The 18,917-nt window shown below is 42.3% G+C and overlaps 1 protein-coding gene across 1 annotated transcript; it reads left to right on the forward strand.

Moving 5' to 3' along the window:
• Positions 1-17,324: 17,324 nt before the first annotated feature.
• LOC308074753 (protein O-mannose kinase-like) lies at positions 17,325-18,321 on the forward strand (the record flags this gene model as incomplete). Its single annotated transcript, XM_080414254.1, has 1 exon — positions 17,325-18,321. One exon carries the CDS (start codon positions 17,325-17,327, stop codon positions 18,264-18,266), a length of 942 nt encoding a protein of 313 aa, XP_080270380.1. The 3' UTR covers positions 18,267-18,321.
• Positions 18,322-18,917: the final 596 nt, after the last annotated feature.

Below are 18,917 nucleotides of genomic sequence, written 5' to 3' on the forward strand. Positions count from 1 at the left end.
CCCCAACATATGTCTCTCCGTACTCTTGAAGTGTTTATATGGCAGCATTCAGTTAGTAAAATTGAAAAGCAATGAACCATAGAACGACTGGGTCTTGAACATGGCATCTCAATGCTGAGAGTCTGATCTTTAGACCGCTACACCATCTCTCAGCCACTCCCATCTTATAGGCGGGTGCATATATGAAAAAAAAGCACCTTACCCCAAAAAAATTGGAACAAAAGGTTTCTCAACTGTTTTCTGTAGTATGTGGTGTCCTGAATAACATACTAAAAGTCTACCAAAGTTTGATCACTGGAAAGGTGTTATTTTCAAGATGGCGTCCACGATGCCCAAAAAAATCATTAAAACAGCCTAACTCCTTCATTATTTATCCTAGACAAGTACTTTTTGTGTCTAACCGTATGTTTTTGGGGCCTAGGAATCCATTGGACTTGTCCAAATTGCAGAGATACAATTAGATAATTGTGAATTCCAATATTTTGTTTGTGACTCTATTCCCATTTCAAGTTAACTAGTACAACAATGCCATGCAGGAATTCAATGATCTCATCTACACGACCAGTGAGCAACACAGAGAATCCACAGATTCCAGGATGAAACGAGATCACGCTGACCAGGAAAAGATCAAAGAAAAACGTGGCACTTTTAAACCATTCTCTCTAGACCCATCTCTGAGAAACATTGTGACTGGTGTAGTCGCCAAAGAAGACGTGAATATTCATGAGTTTGAGACTGTTGGGAATGAGTTCATTGAAAAAATTGTTGGAAAGCCCATTTTTGGGATCTCATTCAAACGCAAAGACCGGGCAAAAACCCTTGCAGATGAGTCTAGCATCAAAGTTACCAAAGACCGAACCATTGATCCTGCTCTGTTGTTCCAACGATTTCTGATTATGTCAAAAACCGGAGACCTTTCACTGGAAGATGTAATGACCTATGAGCTCAGCCCATTCCCTGCAGCCCTGTTTGAAGCCAAATAAATATTCCGTAAGGCTGACAAACCCCAACTAGCTCAGGCAGTGACTGAACTGTCAAGCGAGGAATCAAAGAAAACTATACTGGATTCTATCCCACCAACTGAACAGTATGTCCTTGATGGTGGCTCCCTGATTCATCGCTTGCCATGGAAAATGGGTGACAGTTATGGTGTCATTGCACAGTCCTATGCTGACTTTACCATACACCAATATGGTGAATGGGTTTCTGCTCCCAAATCTGCTCCCAAATCAAGCAAAAAATGTGGTAGAGGACCTTGGGAGCAAGGCAATGGCAGTTATGTTTGGTGGCAAGAATACAGATTCACTTTCATCTTTGCACTACAAACTTCTTAGCAAGAAAATTGTGTCTGCCAAATCATTTGTCAACCCAGAACATCTCCCTCCAACAGAGTCCTTGACTAAATATCACTGCCAAAGAGTTTATTACCAGATCATGGTGTGGACTGAAATGGAGAGTGACATGAATCCGGTGGATTGGGGATGGAGATTGGAGGACAATCACTTTGTGCCAGTTATGACCAATAAAACTGCTGCCCCAGAAAGCCTCCTGCATATGGTCTACTGTAATTGCAAAACTGCTTGCCAAACATAACGGTGTAGTAGCAGACAATACGGACTGCCATGTATGCCTGCTTGTGAACCATGTCAAGTCGAGAATTGTGAGAATCCGCCAGGAAGAGTGTGATAACTCATTGTGTGATAACTCATTGTAAATCTGGTGTGGATCCAAGAAAAAGAGAAAAGAAAAGAAAAATACAAACAAATATTAAAAAAAATACAAAAAATACAAAAACAATATCTATACTACAATCCGCAGACTGGCTGAAAGCGGGAAAAACATCAGTCACCGGTGTCAGTTGCATGTTAGGTTTCGCTTTTGGTTTGCATGATGCAGTTAGGTTTCGCTTTCGGTGTGCATGCTGCAGTTAGGTTTCGCTTTCGTTTTGCGCTTTGTACAGTACAGTACAGTACAGTACAGTACAGTACAGTACAGACCGTACAGTACAGTACAGTACAGACCGTACAGTACAGTACAGTACAGTACAGACCGTACAGTACAGTACAGTACAGTACAGACCGTACAGTACAGTACAGTACAGTACAGTACAGTACAGTACAGTACAGTACAGTACAGACTGTACAGTACAGTACAGTACAGTACAGTACAGTACAGTACAGTACAGACCGTACAGTACAGTACAGTACAGTACAGTACAGTACAGTACAGACCGTACAGTACAGTACAGTACAGTACAGTACAGACCGTACAGTACAGTACAGTACAGTACAGTACAGTACAGTACAGTACAGTACAGACCGTACAGTACAGTACAGACCGTACAGTACAGTACAGTACAGTACAGTACAGTACAGTACAGTACAGTACAGTACAGTACAGACTGTACAGTACAGTACAGTACAGTACAGTACAGTACAGACCGTACAGTACAGTACAGTACAGTACTTTTTTTTTTTTTTTTTATCCCATGATTTTGTACCCCCAAACGACATTTTCTTTGGGGGGGTTAGGGGGGGGTACTAGAATTGTAAAATACAAAAGCATGAAAGAAAAAAGTTTTTAAAAAAATAGGGTTTAGCGGTACTGAGCCTTCACGCGGCGGCCCTGTTTTGACTAATTTCACAGTACCACGCAGTAATAATGCATTTATTCCCAAAATAAATTGTTGAAAGCTTCAACAGAATTTGAATTATAAGTAAAATCACCAATGCTGGGCATTATGTCACGTGGAAAAGGAGAAATGTCCTTTTATATTGGACTAGTTTCTTAATTCTTTACATAAATACCCTTATAACCAATTTTTCAATACATAATTGTACTTATCAATACATAATTGTACTTATAATCACTTCACTATAATTTATATAAGCTAATTGGATTCCTAGATCACCAAAACATAGGGTTAGACACCAAAATTACTTGCCTAGGATGAATAATAGAGGAGTAATGGTCTTTTAAGGAACTGGCGGCGGCCATCTTGAAAATTTTACATTTCTAGTGGTCCGATTTTGGTAGACTTTTGATATGTTATTAAGTACACCTGATACTACAATAAACCATTGAGAAACCTTTTGTTCCAATTTTTTTTGGGTCAAACCATATCTGCACCCGCCTATTATGTCTCTTTGTACTCTTGAAGTGTTTATATGTCAGCCTTCAGTTAGTAAAGTTGAAAAGCAATGAACCATAGAATGACTGGGATTTGAACATGGCATCTCTATGCTGAGAGTCTGATCTTTAGACCGCTACACCATTTCTCAGCCACTCCCATTGTATGTCTCTTTGTAGTCTTGAAGTGTTTACATGTCAGCCTTCAGTTAGTAAAGTTGAAAAGCAATGAACCATAGAATGACTGGGATTTGAACATGGAATCTCTGCACTGAGACACCATCTCTCAGCCACTCCCATCATATGTCTCTTTGTACTCTTGAAGTGTTTATATGTCAGCCTTCACTTAGTAAAGTTGAAATACGTCAGCATATAGAGCTTCATCATGTAACTTTACTATTCTACCCCAAATTTGTCTTTTAGTGCTTTTTAGTTATTTTTTTGTAGTTTAGCTGGCAAAACTTGACAATTGAAACTCTCTGCTGAAAGACTGAGTATTACTACACCATTTCTCAGTACTTTTGAAGTTTATAATTTCACATTCAACTACAGTAGGTCTGGGACTTGAACATGGAAACCCAGTGCTGAGAGTTTGAGCATTAGTCCACTACACCATCACATGTTTAACCCTTTAAAGGTCACCCCAAGAAAAAAGCATTGGAAAAATTATTTCTTTGCATTTTTTATTTATTTGGGGCAATAGTAACAACTATCAATTATAATTTCTTTAACAGACCCAACAGTTTTCCAAATATAGGCCTCTACCAAACGGTTGAGATGTCACTTTATGGTAATGGTAAAAGTTTCATGCATATACATTGATTTATATGCATTCACTGAGAAATATGTCTCCCATTATGTTCCCCAGTCTCTTCTGCTTGTGAGAGTTGATCAGCATCATCTGTTTGGTCATCTTCTTCATCACACAGATCATCAAAATAGTCCATTTTTTATTTCAGCACCACTACCTTTACCATTAAATGACAATTCAACCATTTGGTTGAGCATGTTTTTTTAGATAGGAATAAAATCATACTAATACATAAATATAATGAAATAACATTATATGTATTATATTAACAACACTGAATTAGCAAAAGCCCTATTTATCCATAGCAAATAGTACATTTTAATTACTTTAGTTTAGCTTCACTACTTACCATAAAGTGACAAACAACCCGTTTGGTAGAGCATGTTTTCAGAAAATTATTAGACCATTATTAGATTTTTTTTTATTGTATCAAGCTACATAATCAGGTTCAGTAACACCTCTGAGATGATAATATGACAAAAAAAAAATCTTACCTCTGAAATTTCAACCAAAAAAATCCCACCTTTCAGGAGTGGATTAATTGATTTTCACTTCCTAAAAAGTGGCTACCTGAGAATCCATGTGACTGGGAAACAGTGACATCTGGTGGACCTTTTTTTGCCATAACATACCTCAACCAAATGGTAGAAAGGGCTCAATCAGGTTGAGTTAAGTTCAGCAATGTTGTCAATGAGAAATAGTGACTTAAAATGTGCTCTACCAATTGGTTGAGCAGACTGTTAAAGGGTTAATGTATAGATGTAGTCTTCTAGTGCTTTAAAGTGTTCTTTTGGACTGACCAGCAAAGCCCAGCTTCCCAGCTTGGCTTTGCTGGTCATTCCAGCCAGCAATTATTTAGTTTGAAGAATTCTGTCACTATAGTGAAAACGTGTTGTTTTTAATGTCAATAATTAAAGTAGCTATTCTTCTTCATATACAGGGTATCTGCACATTTCTAAAGTGACAGACTATACATTAAAATGGTCAAACATTGGCAAAATTGTCTTCTGTCATTCATGGGGGAAAACTCTAAATGATAAAATTAGATTAATTGGAATGATTGGATTTGTTTTGACCAAAGATTTGACAATTGACATCATTATCGTCTCCGCCAGGCTGAAAGGCATGGCGAGAGAGTATGTTTTTCCCCCTGTCCGTCCGCCCGTCCGTGTGTCCGTGTGTCCGTGTGTCCTGTCCGTGTGTTACCAGCTAATCTCCGGCACCGTTGGCCCGGTCGCTGCGAAACTGTGCACACCCACTCCCTGGATGCCAATTCAGAACCTCTTCCCCACATTTTTCACATGGGCCTGTCATAGCGCCACCAGGAGGCCGATTTGTTCAAAACCCATTTTTTTCCCATTACACCTACAGCTTTTCACAAAACGTCATGCAAATCGGTACACACTATCTCTATAGTCAAGTGATCAACCCGGATCTGTCCGATTTTCCATATTACATCCTCATTGGCTAAGGTTGGCTTCCAAAGTTTGCAGGATTGGTCCGTTTTGAACAAACTGCCTCAAATCATGAACGCAGCTTGCCATTTCCATAGAATTGCACATGCACATTCCCACTAGGCAGAGGAAGAAATGTCACTTGAACATTTTCAAATCAGCCTCATGGTGGCGCTATAACAGGCCAATTTGCATTTTTAACTATAACTGCACCGATCTGCGTGAAACTTTGCATGCACACTCCCTAGAGGCCAAGGAAAAACATCTGGACTGCATTTTTCACATCTGCTTTTTACAGCGCCACCAGGAGGCCGACTTATGTAAAATATTTTTTTGGAGATTATTCCTTCAGATTCTGTCCAAAAAACACGCAAATTGGTACACTGTATCTCCATAGTCATGTGATTCTGATGGATCTGTCAGAATATTTCATATTCCATCCTATTTGGCTTACAGTGGCTTCCAAAGTTTGCAGGATTGGTCAGTTTTGAACAAAATGCCTCAAAACATGAACGCAGTGTGCAATTTCCGTGAAATTTTGCATGCAGATTCCCACTAGGCCGAGGAAGAAATGCCCCCCTTTTCACATTCACATTGGCCTGTTATAGCGCCACCAGCAGGTCTAATTTAGCAAAACACATTTTGGAACAAAATGCCTCAAATCATGAATGCAGTGTCCGATTGAAAGGCCTAAGAAGAAATGCCACCCTTTTCACATTGGCCTATTATAGTGCCACCAGGAGGCCACAATAACCTACCTGACCTGGCGGAGACCTGTGCTCTGAGGAGCACTTTTTCTAGTGTTTTTATTGTTTTTATTGTGTTGAAATTAAACCAACAGAGTGGTACTATTAATTTCGTTGAATGCTTGCATACAATGACAAAGGGATTCTGGATTCTGGAGAGAGCATGAGCCCCGAGTTATTGGAGTATTATTGATATATTTATAGAATAAACATTCAATGAAATAATAAACAAGGGAATTGAAAAGAATCCCTTCAATATGTTTTTTTTCTTTCTTTTAAAGTAACCTGATGTCCCTCAATTTAAATGGTAATCAGTCTACCAGAATTGAGGAGGACACCCATGGAGTGCGGAGTGAGTGCGGAATCAGTGTTCGCTAGGGTCTCACAGCAGAAGCATGCTCCAAATAACTCCAGACTTTGCACAAAAGTTGCTCAGTATTCTGGCTATAACAATAGCTGCTTTCCGCACCGTTACTGTACTTACACGATGTACAGTTTGTATAAAACTCCATTATTGCTCAAGCGTTTTGGCCACTAGGTGCATGGCCCTAGCGCCGGAATTGCTCTGTCAAAATGTCAAGCTGTTCAAACGACAAACAAACAGTCAACCCACCACATCATCAAGCTGTATCACCAATACAGTGGCTGATAATGGTAAATACCACAGAAATGTATGTATAGAATGGACATTTTCATTCATAGAAAATGTTGTGCAAGGTTTCCACCTGTGTCCTCTCTGTCCCTGGTACTGTAGCCTCTCCTCTCATCCTGTAGGGGGAGCTGCTGCCTGGTGCACGCCACAATGCTTAGTCATACTGGGACAGAGAGGGGCAAAAGAACACGTTAGAAGGCTAGTGTAGGCTATAGTGTTACTGTTCTGAGTTAGCCTTACATGAGGTTCTATGATTTTGACATTTATAAGCACACAAGGCAGGCAGGCAGGCAGGCAGGCAGGCAGGCAGGCGCGCGCGTGACACACACACACACACACACACACACACACACACACACACACACACACACACACACACACACACACACACACTTCCTGAGTCTCTGCAGGTAGGTCAGACTAGATTTTGTAGTCCTCACAAGAATAGGCACATGGATACAAGGACACTGCTGTCACACACATACGCCCATACATACACAAGTCTGCACACACACACACACACACACACACACACACACACACACACACACACACACACACACGCGTGTTGTTCATACCCACCTGGCACCTGCTTTGCTCGAGGGTGGGGATGAGCCTCTTCATCTCTTTAATACGCATTTGTGTGTCTCTGTGCGTGCATGCGAGTGTGTACGTGTGTGCGTGAACGTACTGTATGCATATGTGTGTGTGCATGCGTGTGCGTGTGTTGAGCAGTGCTTTTGTGTTGACAGCCGTTGTCCAACATCTGGAGATTGACTCTGTAAATTGGGGTGCTTGTGATGGTGTGTGTGTGTGTGTGTGTGTATGTGTGTGTGTGTGTGTGTGAGGGGGGGGGGGGAGTACCTCCAAAGGACGCACCCAGAAGAAGAGCAGAGGGGAAGGGAGGAGAGCAGACGGAAGAAGATGTCCTCATGCAAACCAGATGAGGGCAATACAATCATCGGAACTAGTGATGCACCCATATGTGAATTATGGGCTGATACCGATGTTTAAAAAACAATACAATATCTTTTTTGTTGTTATTCATTCCCCCTTTTGTGCCATGCAAACAAATAAATCTGTTCCGAATCTGTAGCTTGGAAGGCTGCAGATACACTGCAACATAGCCAGCACAACATTGTTGCGCCATAACAACAGATAAACATTGGTTATCGCCAATGGTAAATGTGAACATATTGCTGATATGCCGATAGCAGTCAATGAGGCAAATATCAGTCGATCCCTATATATTGGCCGATATATATCGGTGCTTCATTAATCGGAACCTTTGTACACTCTTCAGAGCCCTGCCTGTATGTGGACTAGGGATGGGACGATATACGATATTATCGTATATCGCGATAAAAAACGTCCACGATAACTGTATCGCAGGTACTGTAATTATCGCGAAAAAAAAAAGAAAAAAAAAGTTCGACCAAAAAAGATGTTGGTGTCCATTTGCTTTGCCAGGTTGCATATCCGGCCTAGAGAGAATCAAAGGAAACGGAAACAGCTGAGCTGTGAGCATGCATATGTGTGTGGACTGCACCGGATACAGTTCCAAAGAAGGCGGGTGTAATGTAATAGGCAGCGTCGCAGCGAGTCAGTGCACTGCACTCGCCTCACTGTCCCTGTAGTCTACTAGCTTGTTGTGCTACGCACTAGTACGAAGGTGTCCGTAGCTGAGATAGAGAATATACGGCAGTGCCGTCGAGAACGCGTGTTGTACGCCGCTTTATTGCCAATATGTTGAGCTGCTGATCTTTAGTAAACTAAGTCACGTTTATATCAAGTTATTGTCTAATGTCTAGCCTGTAACCCAGACTGATTCGCTCCATTCGGCTGACTTTTTTTTCTTCTCACAACTTCACATCCACCGAACGGATTCCCCCGTGCTGGAAAGCCTGGTGATTCAAGGTTAGGATCCCATGCTAGTTGTTGTCAAGCCTCATCCATATTACAGCGTGGAATTCAAGTTAACGCGAAAAATAAGCCGTTTGTGAATATGCTGAGTTGAACGACCGTGTTGAGCAGCAAAAATTTGCCGACCTACAAACTCATGATCTGACGCGTTCGTGAGCTTGTAGATTGGCTCTTTTTGATGCGTCACGCGGCGCGCAACCAAATATAAAGTCATTATTTTATAGCAGCAATTGCTGCACGTCCCGTTCCGTTTTAACTTTACATTGTCATATTGATATTTATATAGCCAGTGGTGACTGGTGGAGAAAGTACTCACATTTTTTACTTAAATAAAAGTATCAATACTGCAATGTAGAAATACTAGTAAAAGTCTGGTAATCAAAATTTACTTGAATAAAAGTGCAAAAGTATTGGCATCAAATCTATAAAAAGAAATGTTTGAAAATAGCCGATCTGCAAGCTCACATTGTGAGCTTGTAGATCGGCTATCTTCAAATGGCCAAAATGCATAGGGCTGCAGTGGTTCATGTAGGTTTTGTGATCTAAATCAGCAAAGTAATTAGTAACTAAAGTTGTCAAATCATTGTAGTGGAGGAAAAGTACAATATTTGCCTCTGAGATGTATTGGAGTAGAAGTAAGAGAAATTTATTGGAAATGGGAAATACTCCAGTAAAGTAAAAAATCCTCAAAAGTGTACTTAAAGGGATATTTCACTTTCAAAACAACTTTTGGTCATTTTATCGTCTACTCAGGCTTTTGTGAGCCCCCCAGACCGTTTTTAAGTTGCTTGATTCAGTATTTAGATATTTGATATTCATTTTATCAGACACGCCCCCTTCCTATACAAACCCATTATAACTTCAAACTCCATTTTTAACATGCTAGATTCATCAAAAACATCCATCCTTCATTTATTTTTAATATTTTTTTTGGAAAATGAAAAAAACTTAAATACAATAAAAAACTTAAATAAGATACAGTACTTGAGTAAATGTACTTAGTACTTAATGTACTTTTACACCACTGTATGTAGAGATATCATCTTTGATTACTTCTGAATGATAACATAAATAACTAAATGAAAATAAAATGATTCTTGATAAGTTCAGATTACTTATCTTTACATTGTCTTTCTCTACCTCCAGTATTGGATGTTTACAAATTGCCCTGAGTGACAAGATAATAAATGTTCTTTAACAGAAATGACAGGTCAAGTGATTTCACTGTTTTTCTAGCATTTTAAGAATTTTATAAGCGACGCGCTAATATCGTGATAATATCGTATATCGTGATATTTTTGGCCACAACTATCGTGATATGAAATTTTCATATCGTCCCACCCCTAATGTGGACTACTTTTCCTTTGTGTTCCATGTAGATTGTTACCCGTGAAGCTTTTGGACTATACCTTCTTATGTGGACCTGCTGTTGTGCTGCAGTACATCTCATGTACCTGCTGCTATATGCACCTTATGTTTCCTTTTCAGTTTTTTCCTCCTAGTTCTCACTCTCTCTGCCCCAGCTTTTTTCTTTCTTTCCTGAAAACAACAGGTAAGAAGGAGACCTACCTTCACTTGCTCAATAAAGAAAACTTTACTTTTATTAGATAAGCGGTCAGAGACCTTCCCCAGGCCTCCTAAAAACAACAAAAAGATGGAGCTTGCACAAAAACAATTTCACCCATTGATTTACACCTGTAAACCTGTGATGAAGACAATAAAACTGATTCTGATTAAAACATTAATAAAACACCCACTTGCTCAATAAAGAGACTATTTTATTAGTTTGCAATTGTTTTGTTCAAGAACTTTGGATTACCTACACTCTTCAGAGTGAAATTAGCACTAAGGATTTGACTGTAGCGTCTTGCATGTCACATTTGGCTTGTCTCAGTTCTGCATATTTGCAGGAGTGGATTACCGAACGGGTCTACTGGGCCTCGGCTCAGGGTCCAAGAGCTCAGGGGCCCCCTAAGCCAGAGCCTTTAAGTGAATTGTCATGGTTATTACATTTATATTTCTTGGCAAAGGGCTTTGTCATTCTTGTCAATAACAGAGCCCCAAAAAGTCGACAGCGCATAAATTCAAACTTTGGAAGTTAATTACTATGTGCGCTGTTGACGTTCAGGTAAATGCAGTTGTGCTGTTGGCTTCATGTCAGTTTACCAGACTACCAGGGACCATTGTGATTGTGTGTGTAAGTGTGTGTTGTGTATATGTGTGTGCATGTGTGTGTGTGTGTGTGTGTGTGTGTGTGTGTGTGTGTGTGTGTGTGTGTGTGTGTGTGTGTGTGTGTGTGTGTGTGTGTGTGTGTGTGTGTGTGTGTGTGTGTGTGTGTGCGTGTGTGTGCGTGTGTGTGCGCATGTGTGCGCGCACGCAAGATGCTATCAGATTGATACAACAGGTGTCCACCTCCTCCACACTGATGACCTGGCAGGACAGTGACCACTGGCAGCTGGATGTGTTACATAACTGGAAACCACCAGAGAGGGAAACGCTGTGTGTGTGCGTGTGTGCGTGCGTGCGTGCGTGCGTGCGTGCGTGCGTGCGTGCGTGCGTGCGTGCGTGCGTGCGTGCGTGCGTGCGTGCGTGCGTGCGTGCGTGCGTGCGTGCGTGCGTGCGTGCGTGCGATGGATGAGTAGGGGTGAGAGACAGACAGAGACACTACTAAGTTAGCCAGTGATAAGAAAGCCAAGCTTCTCCCACAGATCAGATGAATGAAAAGAGGATGACAGCAACTCCCGAGAATAAACTGCAACTGCAATGCATAAATGCTCTCCATTTATCGATGAAACTACTCTGACACATTTTGATATGGTGTCTTTGTCAAAAGCACAGATTAAGGGAAAGAGATTACATTAGGGGTGTAACAATTGAGTGTACTATGTCCATGTGTGTAGGTGTATGTATGTATTTGTGCTTTTTTGTCTGTGTACATGTGAGTGCCATTTTGTATAGTTCGAGAAGTGGAAAGTACATAACAGTAGGCTACAGTATTTATTTTTTGTGAGGTTAAGGGTAAGGTTTGGCATAGTTTTTTGTGAGTTTAGGTTTAGGGTTAGGGTTGGGCATAGTAATTGTGAGGTTAAGGTTAGGGTTTGGGTTAGGCATAGTTTTTGTTAGGTTAATGTTTGGGCTGTGTTGCCGTTGACCAGAGTCCTTGCAAAAGCAAAAAACCTGGCCACAAGGAAGAACTTGGTTTCACGTTTTCCTGGCAGAAAGCATTGAAGGCAAACTTCTCCCTGTGCAATGTAACCATTCGAGGGGCATTCCCATGACAAAGCCTCTAGCGCCAGCCTCAGGTCAAAATGTCAACATTGCACACAACACACATCAATCTTATTGGCTGTTTGCTGGATGAATCCTACTGGTTTTAGTGACCCCATGGCCTTTCCTCAAGCGCCTCCTCCGGTTGAGTCTAAGCCGCAGCACAGCCTCAAGGGCCTCTTGTCTTAAGATGAGTATTCTCACTTTTACGTGAGTAACTCATTTGTGTATTTCTGCCACCTCTGCACCTTGAGAGGCTCGTGAAGCCACAACTTGTGCTGCCGAGCTCCGATTCTCCCATGAAGTTATGTTTTTCTGTGCACTGTTTGTCAAACAGCCCATTGATATTTTGTCTAGTTTACTGTAATGTAATGAGAATTTGAGCACAGTGCTGACACAGTGAAACCAGCTCCATCCATAGCACTGACTAGGTCTGTACAGTCACTCCACTCTAAATAATCAGCTCACACTTCTATTGACTTTAATCAAACTAATCGCCCCTGATGAAGAGCCAAACTAAAAATGTCTAATGTTCTGGTACCACACACACACACACACACACACACACACACACACACACACACACACACACACACACACACACACACACACACACACACACACACACACACACACACACACACACACACACACACACACACACACACACACACACACACCCATGTGCACAAAACATACAGCCTCTTACATAACACACTGTGTGAGGTATGGGGTAATATTTATCTGCCGGGACCAGTTTAGACTGCCTCTGAATACACTGGATATATTGGTATGCAGTGTGTGTGTGTGTGTGTGTGTGTGTGTGTGTGTGTGTGTGTGTGTGTGTGTGTGTGTGTGTGTGTGTGTGTGTATTTGCCTATACAGGTGTGCGTTGGTGAGCTCTTAGGTGTGAGTGTGTATGTACATGTGTGTAATTGTGTGCACGTGCGTGCGTGCGTGCATGCGCGCACGTGTGTGTGTAATAATGTATGTATTTTTTCGGTTTTGTGTGCGTGTGCGTGTGCATGGTACGTCTGCGTGTGCACATATGAAGTCTATTGTGCACTCATATACCTGTGTGTAATTGTGTGTGTGAATGTATAATATGCTACACATGTTCTGTGGGTTCAGTGTGTTTGTAGAGTCAGGCCTGGGAGCGGTTATGAAAACAACGTTACCCAAAGTGCAGTTCTGCTGGATCACAGGTTACAGCCCCAGGGGGTTGTGGGATAGGCTGGGCCACTGTGGGGAGCGGATGAACCTGACAGTGACTCCAAGAGAGTCGGTGTGTTTGATTGTGTGTGTGTGTGTGTGTGTGTGTGTGTGTGTGTGTGTGTGTGTGTGTGTGTGTGTGTGTGTGTGTGTGTGTGTGTGTGTGTGTGTGTGTGTGTGTGTGTGTGTGTGTGTGTTGATTAAGCTGAAAAAAGAGTGGGAAACGATGGTTGATGTCAGTGACATCATAGTAAAAGCGGAACAAGCTGTTTTTAACTTGGTTTTGTAATCACTTCTAGGCAGTCCATCTATTCTGTGTGTGTGTGTGTGTGTGTGTGTGTGTGTGTGTGTGTGTGTGTGTGTGTGTGTGTGTGTGTGTGTGTGTGTGTGTGTGTGTGTGTGTGTGTGTGTGTGTGTGTGCGGGCGCGCACGCCCGCGCACGCATGTGTCTGTGTGTCTGTGAGTGCAACTAGGACCATGTGTGATGTGTGAGCGAAGCACAGACTTCACTCCCCAGCAATGCAGCACTTGACAGCCTTTCAAACACAATGAGGGCACTTTATAAAACTGTCTTTGACAATGACCACATTTATTTTGGGGCCTGTGAAAGCATTTGCCCAGGGAAACTATATTTTGGGTGTTATATTCAGTATATCATTCTTTTGGTATATTTTGTATTATGTTTTGTTTTGCAGTATGGGATATTTTTTTTATGTGAGCCTTCGTGGATGTCAGAGATGTCAGTTAATTTCACTATGGATAATTAAGAGATTGAGCATTTAGAAAAATGGGTACTGTTTTTGTCATTCATAAAACAAAACAGATTACTGCACAATGACATGCTCATACTCCAGCAAACTAACAAAAAAACAAGGGTTTAACTACTTGAGGCTCCATCAAGTCTATAGGATGCACAGCTAAATCCTCAGTGTTAATTCATCCATTCATAACTTGAGTGCACAAATACCTGTATAACCAAATGGACGCTTATGGGTCCTGTTACATTTAAGTTAATGAACACTTTAATGTGTTTCTGCTGTATAGAATATCGGATAGGCTGTTCCTCCCACAGGTGATATATCTATGCCACCCATCTATTCTATACCACATGGGATCTTCATTTTCAAACGCGTGGCAGAGATTCAGTAACTACTGAATTGATTTTCTGTATTCTATCTACTTTAATTCTATTCTATCTACTTTAATTGGTAATAGATAACCTTGTATGAACACTTATTCTTAAAGGGTCTTGCATTCAGCAGAGTGATTGGTGCATCTAAATGTATATGTAGTGCTGTCTCCAGGCAGCAGGTGGCAATGTTAGTCATCTTTGTGGTTGGCTGAATGTTGAACACTAAACATAACAAATGACCATCTGGTATTATTTTAAAGGAGAGTGGGCAGTTCTCTCTTCAGGGAGTAGTTTTTGTTGTTGTTTTTGTTTTGTTTTGTTTTTGTTATACAAAGGCTACAGAAACAGTAGCAACAATATGAGAGAGAGAGACAAGTACAAAGTAGAGGAGGCATACAGTACATGAGAAAAGGATTCAATAATTTGCTTATGGATTCCTGTTCCAGGCACTGAGCCCATCCCCACCTTTTCACTCGGCCAGATTTACATATAGGCTACATCGTAGGCAAGGCACGGTGCAAACTGTGCTGGCCTTAAGCGAAATTGGTGCCCATAAGGTGTGTGGAATTAATGTCTGATTTAGCGACTAAGGCAGAGGCTAATTACACATTCCCAATCAACACATGGGACTGCCTTTTAGCAGCTCTGTATTTGAAGCAGAGCTTAAAAGGTGCAGTGGGCTGGTGGAATTTGGATTCCTTCACCAGGGGCCTGTTCCTCAAAAGGTGAATTAGAGCTAAAGCCTGGCTTTTCCACCTATCCTGGCTTAATTTAGCCAGGATTAGAGCTGAGTCGGTTCCTCAAAAGGTGAATTATCTTGAAGATTAGTTTAGCCAGTTCACCCTGGCTAAGTTTAGCCTTATCCGATTCCTCAAAAGAGAATTGAAGCAAGCCTAGCTTAGTTACCATGGCAATTTAGCTGTGAAGTTAGCCTGGTCAGGAGCAGGCTAACAGCCAAGCTTACTTAATCTAGTGCCTTGTTCTTCAAGTTTTTCCACAGTTAATTCAAAACATGTGTTTGTATATGGACTCATTTTAATGACCCTGCATTCAAATAAAATGAAATAAATACAATAAGATATAATCAAATTAATTACTGAAATAGTGTGTGACCATGAATCATAATCATAATTGTTTCACAATGACTCATGTGATATGTAATTGTCACTCTGTTATAGTTAACACTATAGTTCATCTTCATTATAAAAAACATATACCCGTAACTAATCATTTATATAAATTATTAGTTATGGGTTTAAAGGAGCCTCTTTGTAAGTCAATGAGGAGCATATTTAAAATTATCAATTTCTAGTCAATGGAGAAATTATTTTTTATTTCTTGTCCACCTTTGGAGTTACATCATGATGGCAAGGTAACTACACAACCCAAACCTATACCAAAGTGGTCTTGCAAATGTGGGGTTATTTATTGCGTGTCTCGTCCCGTCCCGTCCCCCCCACTCATCCCGTCACGGCCCCCTGTCGCGGTCAACCCCCCCCCCCCCGTCCCGTCCCGTTCCCGTTCGTCCCGTTGCCCGTCCGTCTCAAAAACACACACACACACACACACACACACACACACACACACACACACACACACACACACACACACACACACACACACACACACACACACACACACACACACACACACACACACACACACACACACACACACACACGCAGAGTAATACGATAAAAATAATAAAATAAAATGTTCCAGGGCTAATTCAACATCTGGAATAGCTGAGGTGTATTGGATATCACTATAAAACCAAATTAAAAAAAGCTTGTTCATTAAAAGATTTAAAATTTCTCTTGGTGATTATTCGTGGTTGGGTTCTTTTTTGTTTAGTGCTTCTGACACATGCTATTGGGCAATGGTCGCTGATGCCCTGCTCAAAAACACCAGCAGCAGTAATGTTATCCTCTATTACAGAGAATCAAATCAATCAAGGTTGATCTAGTGATATCTTTTGTATTTGGCCTTGAACAATCCTTAATTAATTGTGTTAAATTAAGGTTATTGCAGATATCTTTTAATTTGTCAGATACTGGAGTCTGCCAGTTCAAATTAAGATCACATAAAATAAAAATCTCTGAGTTAGAAATTTTAGCCATTAATTGAGCTAATTTATCTAGGGCAGAGGGGTCTGCAGGAGGAGGTCTGTACAGTATATACCTAGTACAGTAATTGAATCTTTTGACCCTATGTTTATTTTTAGAGCAAGGGTTTCAAGGCCAGATGGGATAGCAGTGGCATGTAGTACTGTGACTGGGAATTGGGATTTTACACAAGTCGCTACTCCACCTGCCCTTCCAGATCTGTCCTTCCTGAACAAATTAAAACCACTCAGAGATACCTCAGAGTCATTGGTAGACTTTTTCAACCAGGTTTCAGTTAGCACTAATATATCCGGGTCAGCCTGCTGAACTAATATTTTCAGGTGGTCTAACCTTCCTGGACGAAGTAGACTTCTGATATTTAAATGAAGAATCCCCAGCCCATTTCTGGATTTAAATGAATGGGGGTTATTAAGAACATTTGGCATAGGCAGAGAATCAAGAGGCTCAAGAGGTGTGGGGCATGGGGGGATTGATATTAGATTTTATAATACTACAGGACGTTTGAGGTATTTATTATTGACAGATCAGTAAGATGTCAGGAGCATCCAGCCACTATCTCTATACATGGACATAGCCAACTTATCGTGACATCAGTGAGATGTCACGAGCATCCAGCCAAGCACTATATAAAGGGTGGTCAACTCAGATGCAAAGAGTCTTGTCTTAGAGATATAATTGAGTGGAGTGAATACTGTTGCATTTTATATTATCCATCTATCTGTGTCTATCCATTCCATCCATCCCATTGGCTTCACGGATAGGCTGAGCTTCGCGTCACCTTTGTGCTCCTGAAAAACTCATTATTTTACAAGGTCATGCACAAAATGTCTGTGTTTCGGTGGTGTTTGTGTCTCTGTGTGCTGTTCGCCAAAATGATGTTGTTGATCTACCTGTACCTGTACCTGAGACATGTATCAGAGATGCCTCCTCAGGGCTGTCCTTCCGGTCACTTCAAAATAGACGCCATGAAGGACTGCTCGTCCTGGCTGCAGTGTCCGCAAATCATCGCGGAAGTGAGCACGTTGAAACTGATCGGCCAGGGAGGCGAAAAGCAGGTATTCCTGGCAGAGTGGAGAGGTCAGAAGGTGGCGTTGTCCAAAGCGATCTCTCCGGACAAGCAGCTATTCGTCAAAAGTGTCTCCATGCTGCAAGCCCTGCAAGGCCCCCAGGTGGTGCAGCTGGTGGGTGCGTGCCCAGAGGAGCAAATGATAGTCACTGAGTACCACCCACTGGGCTCCCTGAATAACCTGGACACTTTGCTGGCACAGGAGAGACACCGGCAGCTTGACACCTGGCAGATACGCCTGAGGTTGGCCGTGGACTACGCGTCTGTCCTCAGCCACCTCCACGACAGCCCTGTGGGCTGCCGTGTTATGTGTGACACCATGAATCTGTACCGAACCTTCGCCCAGTTCCTGCTGAGCAGCAACTTCCGTCTGGTGGTCAACGACCTGGACTGGCTGCCGGAGGTGGACGCTGCCAGGGGCCTGCTGGCCAAATGCCACGGATGGGAGATGACCGGGGACTTTCCGGCGCCGGAGCAGCTCTGGCCGTTCGGCGACGAGGGCCTGGCCTTTTCCAACGAGCTCATGCCCGGCTACGACGAGAAGTCGGATATCTGGAAGATCCCGGAGGTGACGCGCCACCTGATGGGGAGCGTGGCCGGGGGCGACGTGGCCCTCTTCCACCTGTCACAGGTCCACGCGAAGTGTAAGAGGACAGACCCCGCGCTGCGGCCCACCGCTCAGGAGGTGCTGCAGGTCTACAAGCTGGTCTACCTCAACATGTTGCTAGAGAACAGAAAGTACAACTAACTACCAATTACAATGTCCCATATTTGAATACTGGGCCCTGATTGGTCACCCCAGACTTCAGGAGCAGGAAATGGATGACCGGAAGCGCCATGAAAGACGGCCGCATTCGTACACGCTCCGCGACATCGCAACGTTTTTCCATCTTTTTAGTATTTTTTAGCCTTCTCTTTTTTCCCTACACCGTCGCGTGTCTAAGGAGTTATGACAGACAAGCACTTATGGACATTAGCACAGCGATTACACACAGAATTCCGGACTTTTTTGCTGAAAACCTTCCACTCGGCTGGGTGGGGGGTGGGGCCCCCTTTGTTCCGGATGGATCAACAAACCCCCGACGAAAAAGACCGTGGCGAAGAGGCACGAGAGCGGGTCTTCTCGTAAGAACAACAAAACGTGGATATAAACCTGCACTGCCTTCAATCCTGCTAGCGAACGTTAGATCTCTGTGTGAATCAAGAACAGTGACCACTATGGACGACTTACTGGCGCGCGTTAAATACAACGCAGAGACGAGGAGGACTTGTGTTGTTGTGCTAACAGAGACGTGGCTAACGGAGTTAGCATCTGATTCTTCTATCACTCCTCCTGGCTTCACCGCGTATAGGAAGGACAGAGATCCTGTACTGAGCGGTAAGCAACGTGGGGGGGGAG

This window comes from Gymnoscopelus braueri (genome assembly GCF_963280865.1).
Source record: "Gymnoscopelus braueri genome assembly, chromosome: 19".
In the NCBI taxonomy this organism is placed as follows: Eukaryota; Metazoa; Chordata; class Actinopteri; order Myctophiformes; family Myctophidae; genus Gymnoscopelus; species Gymnoscopelus braueri.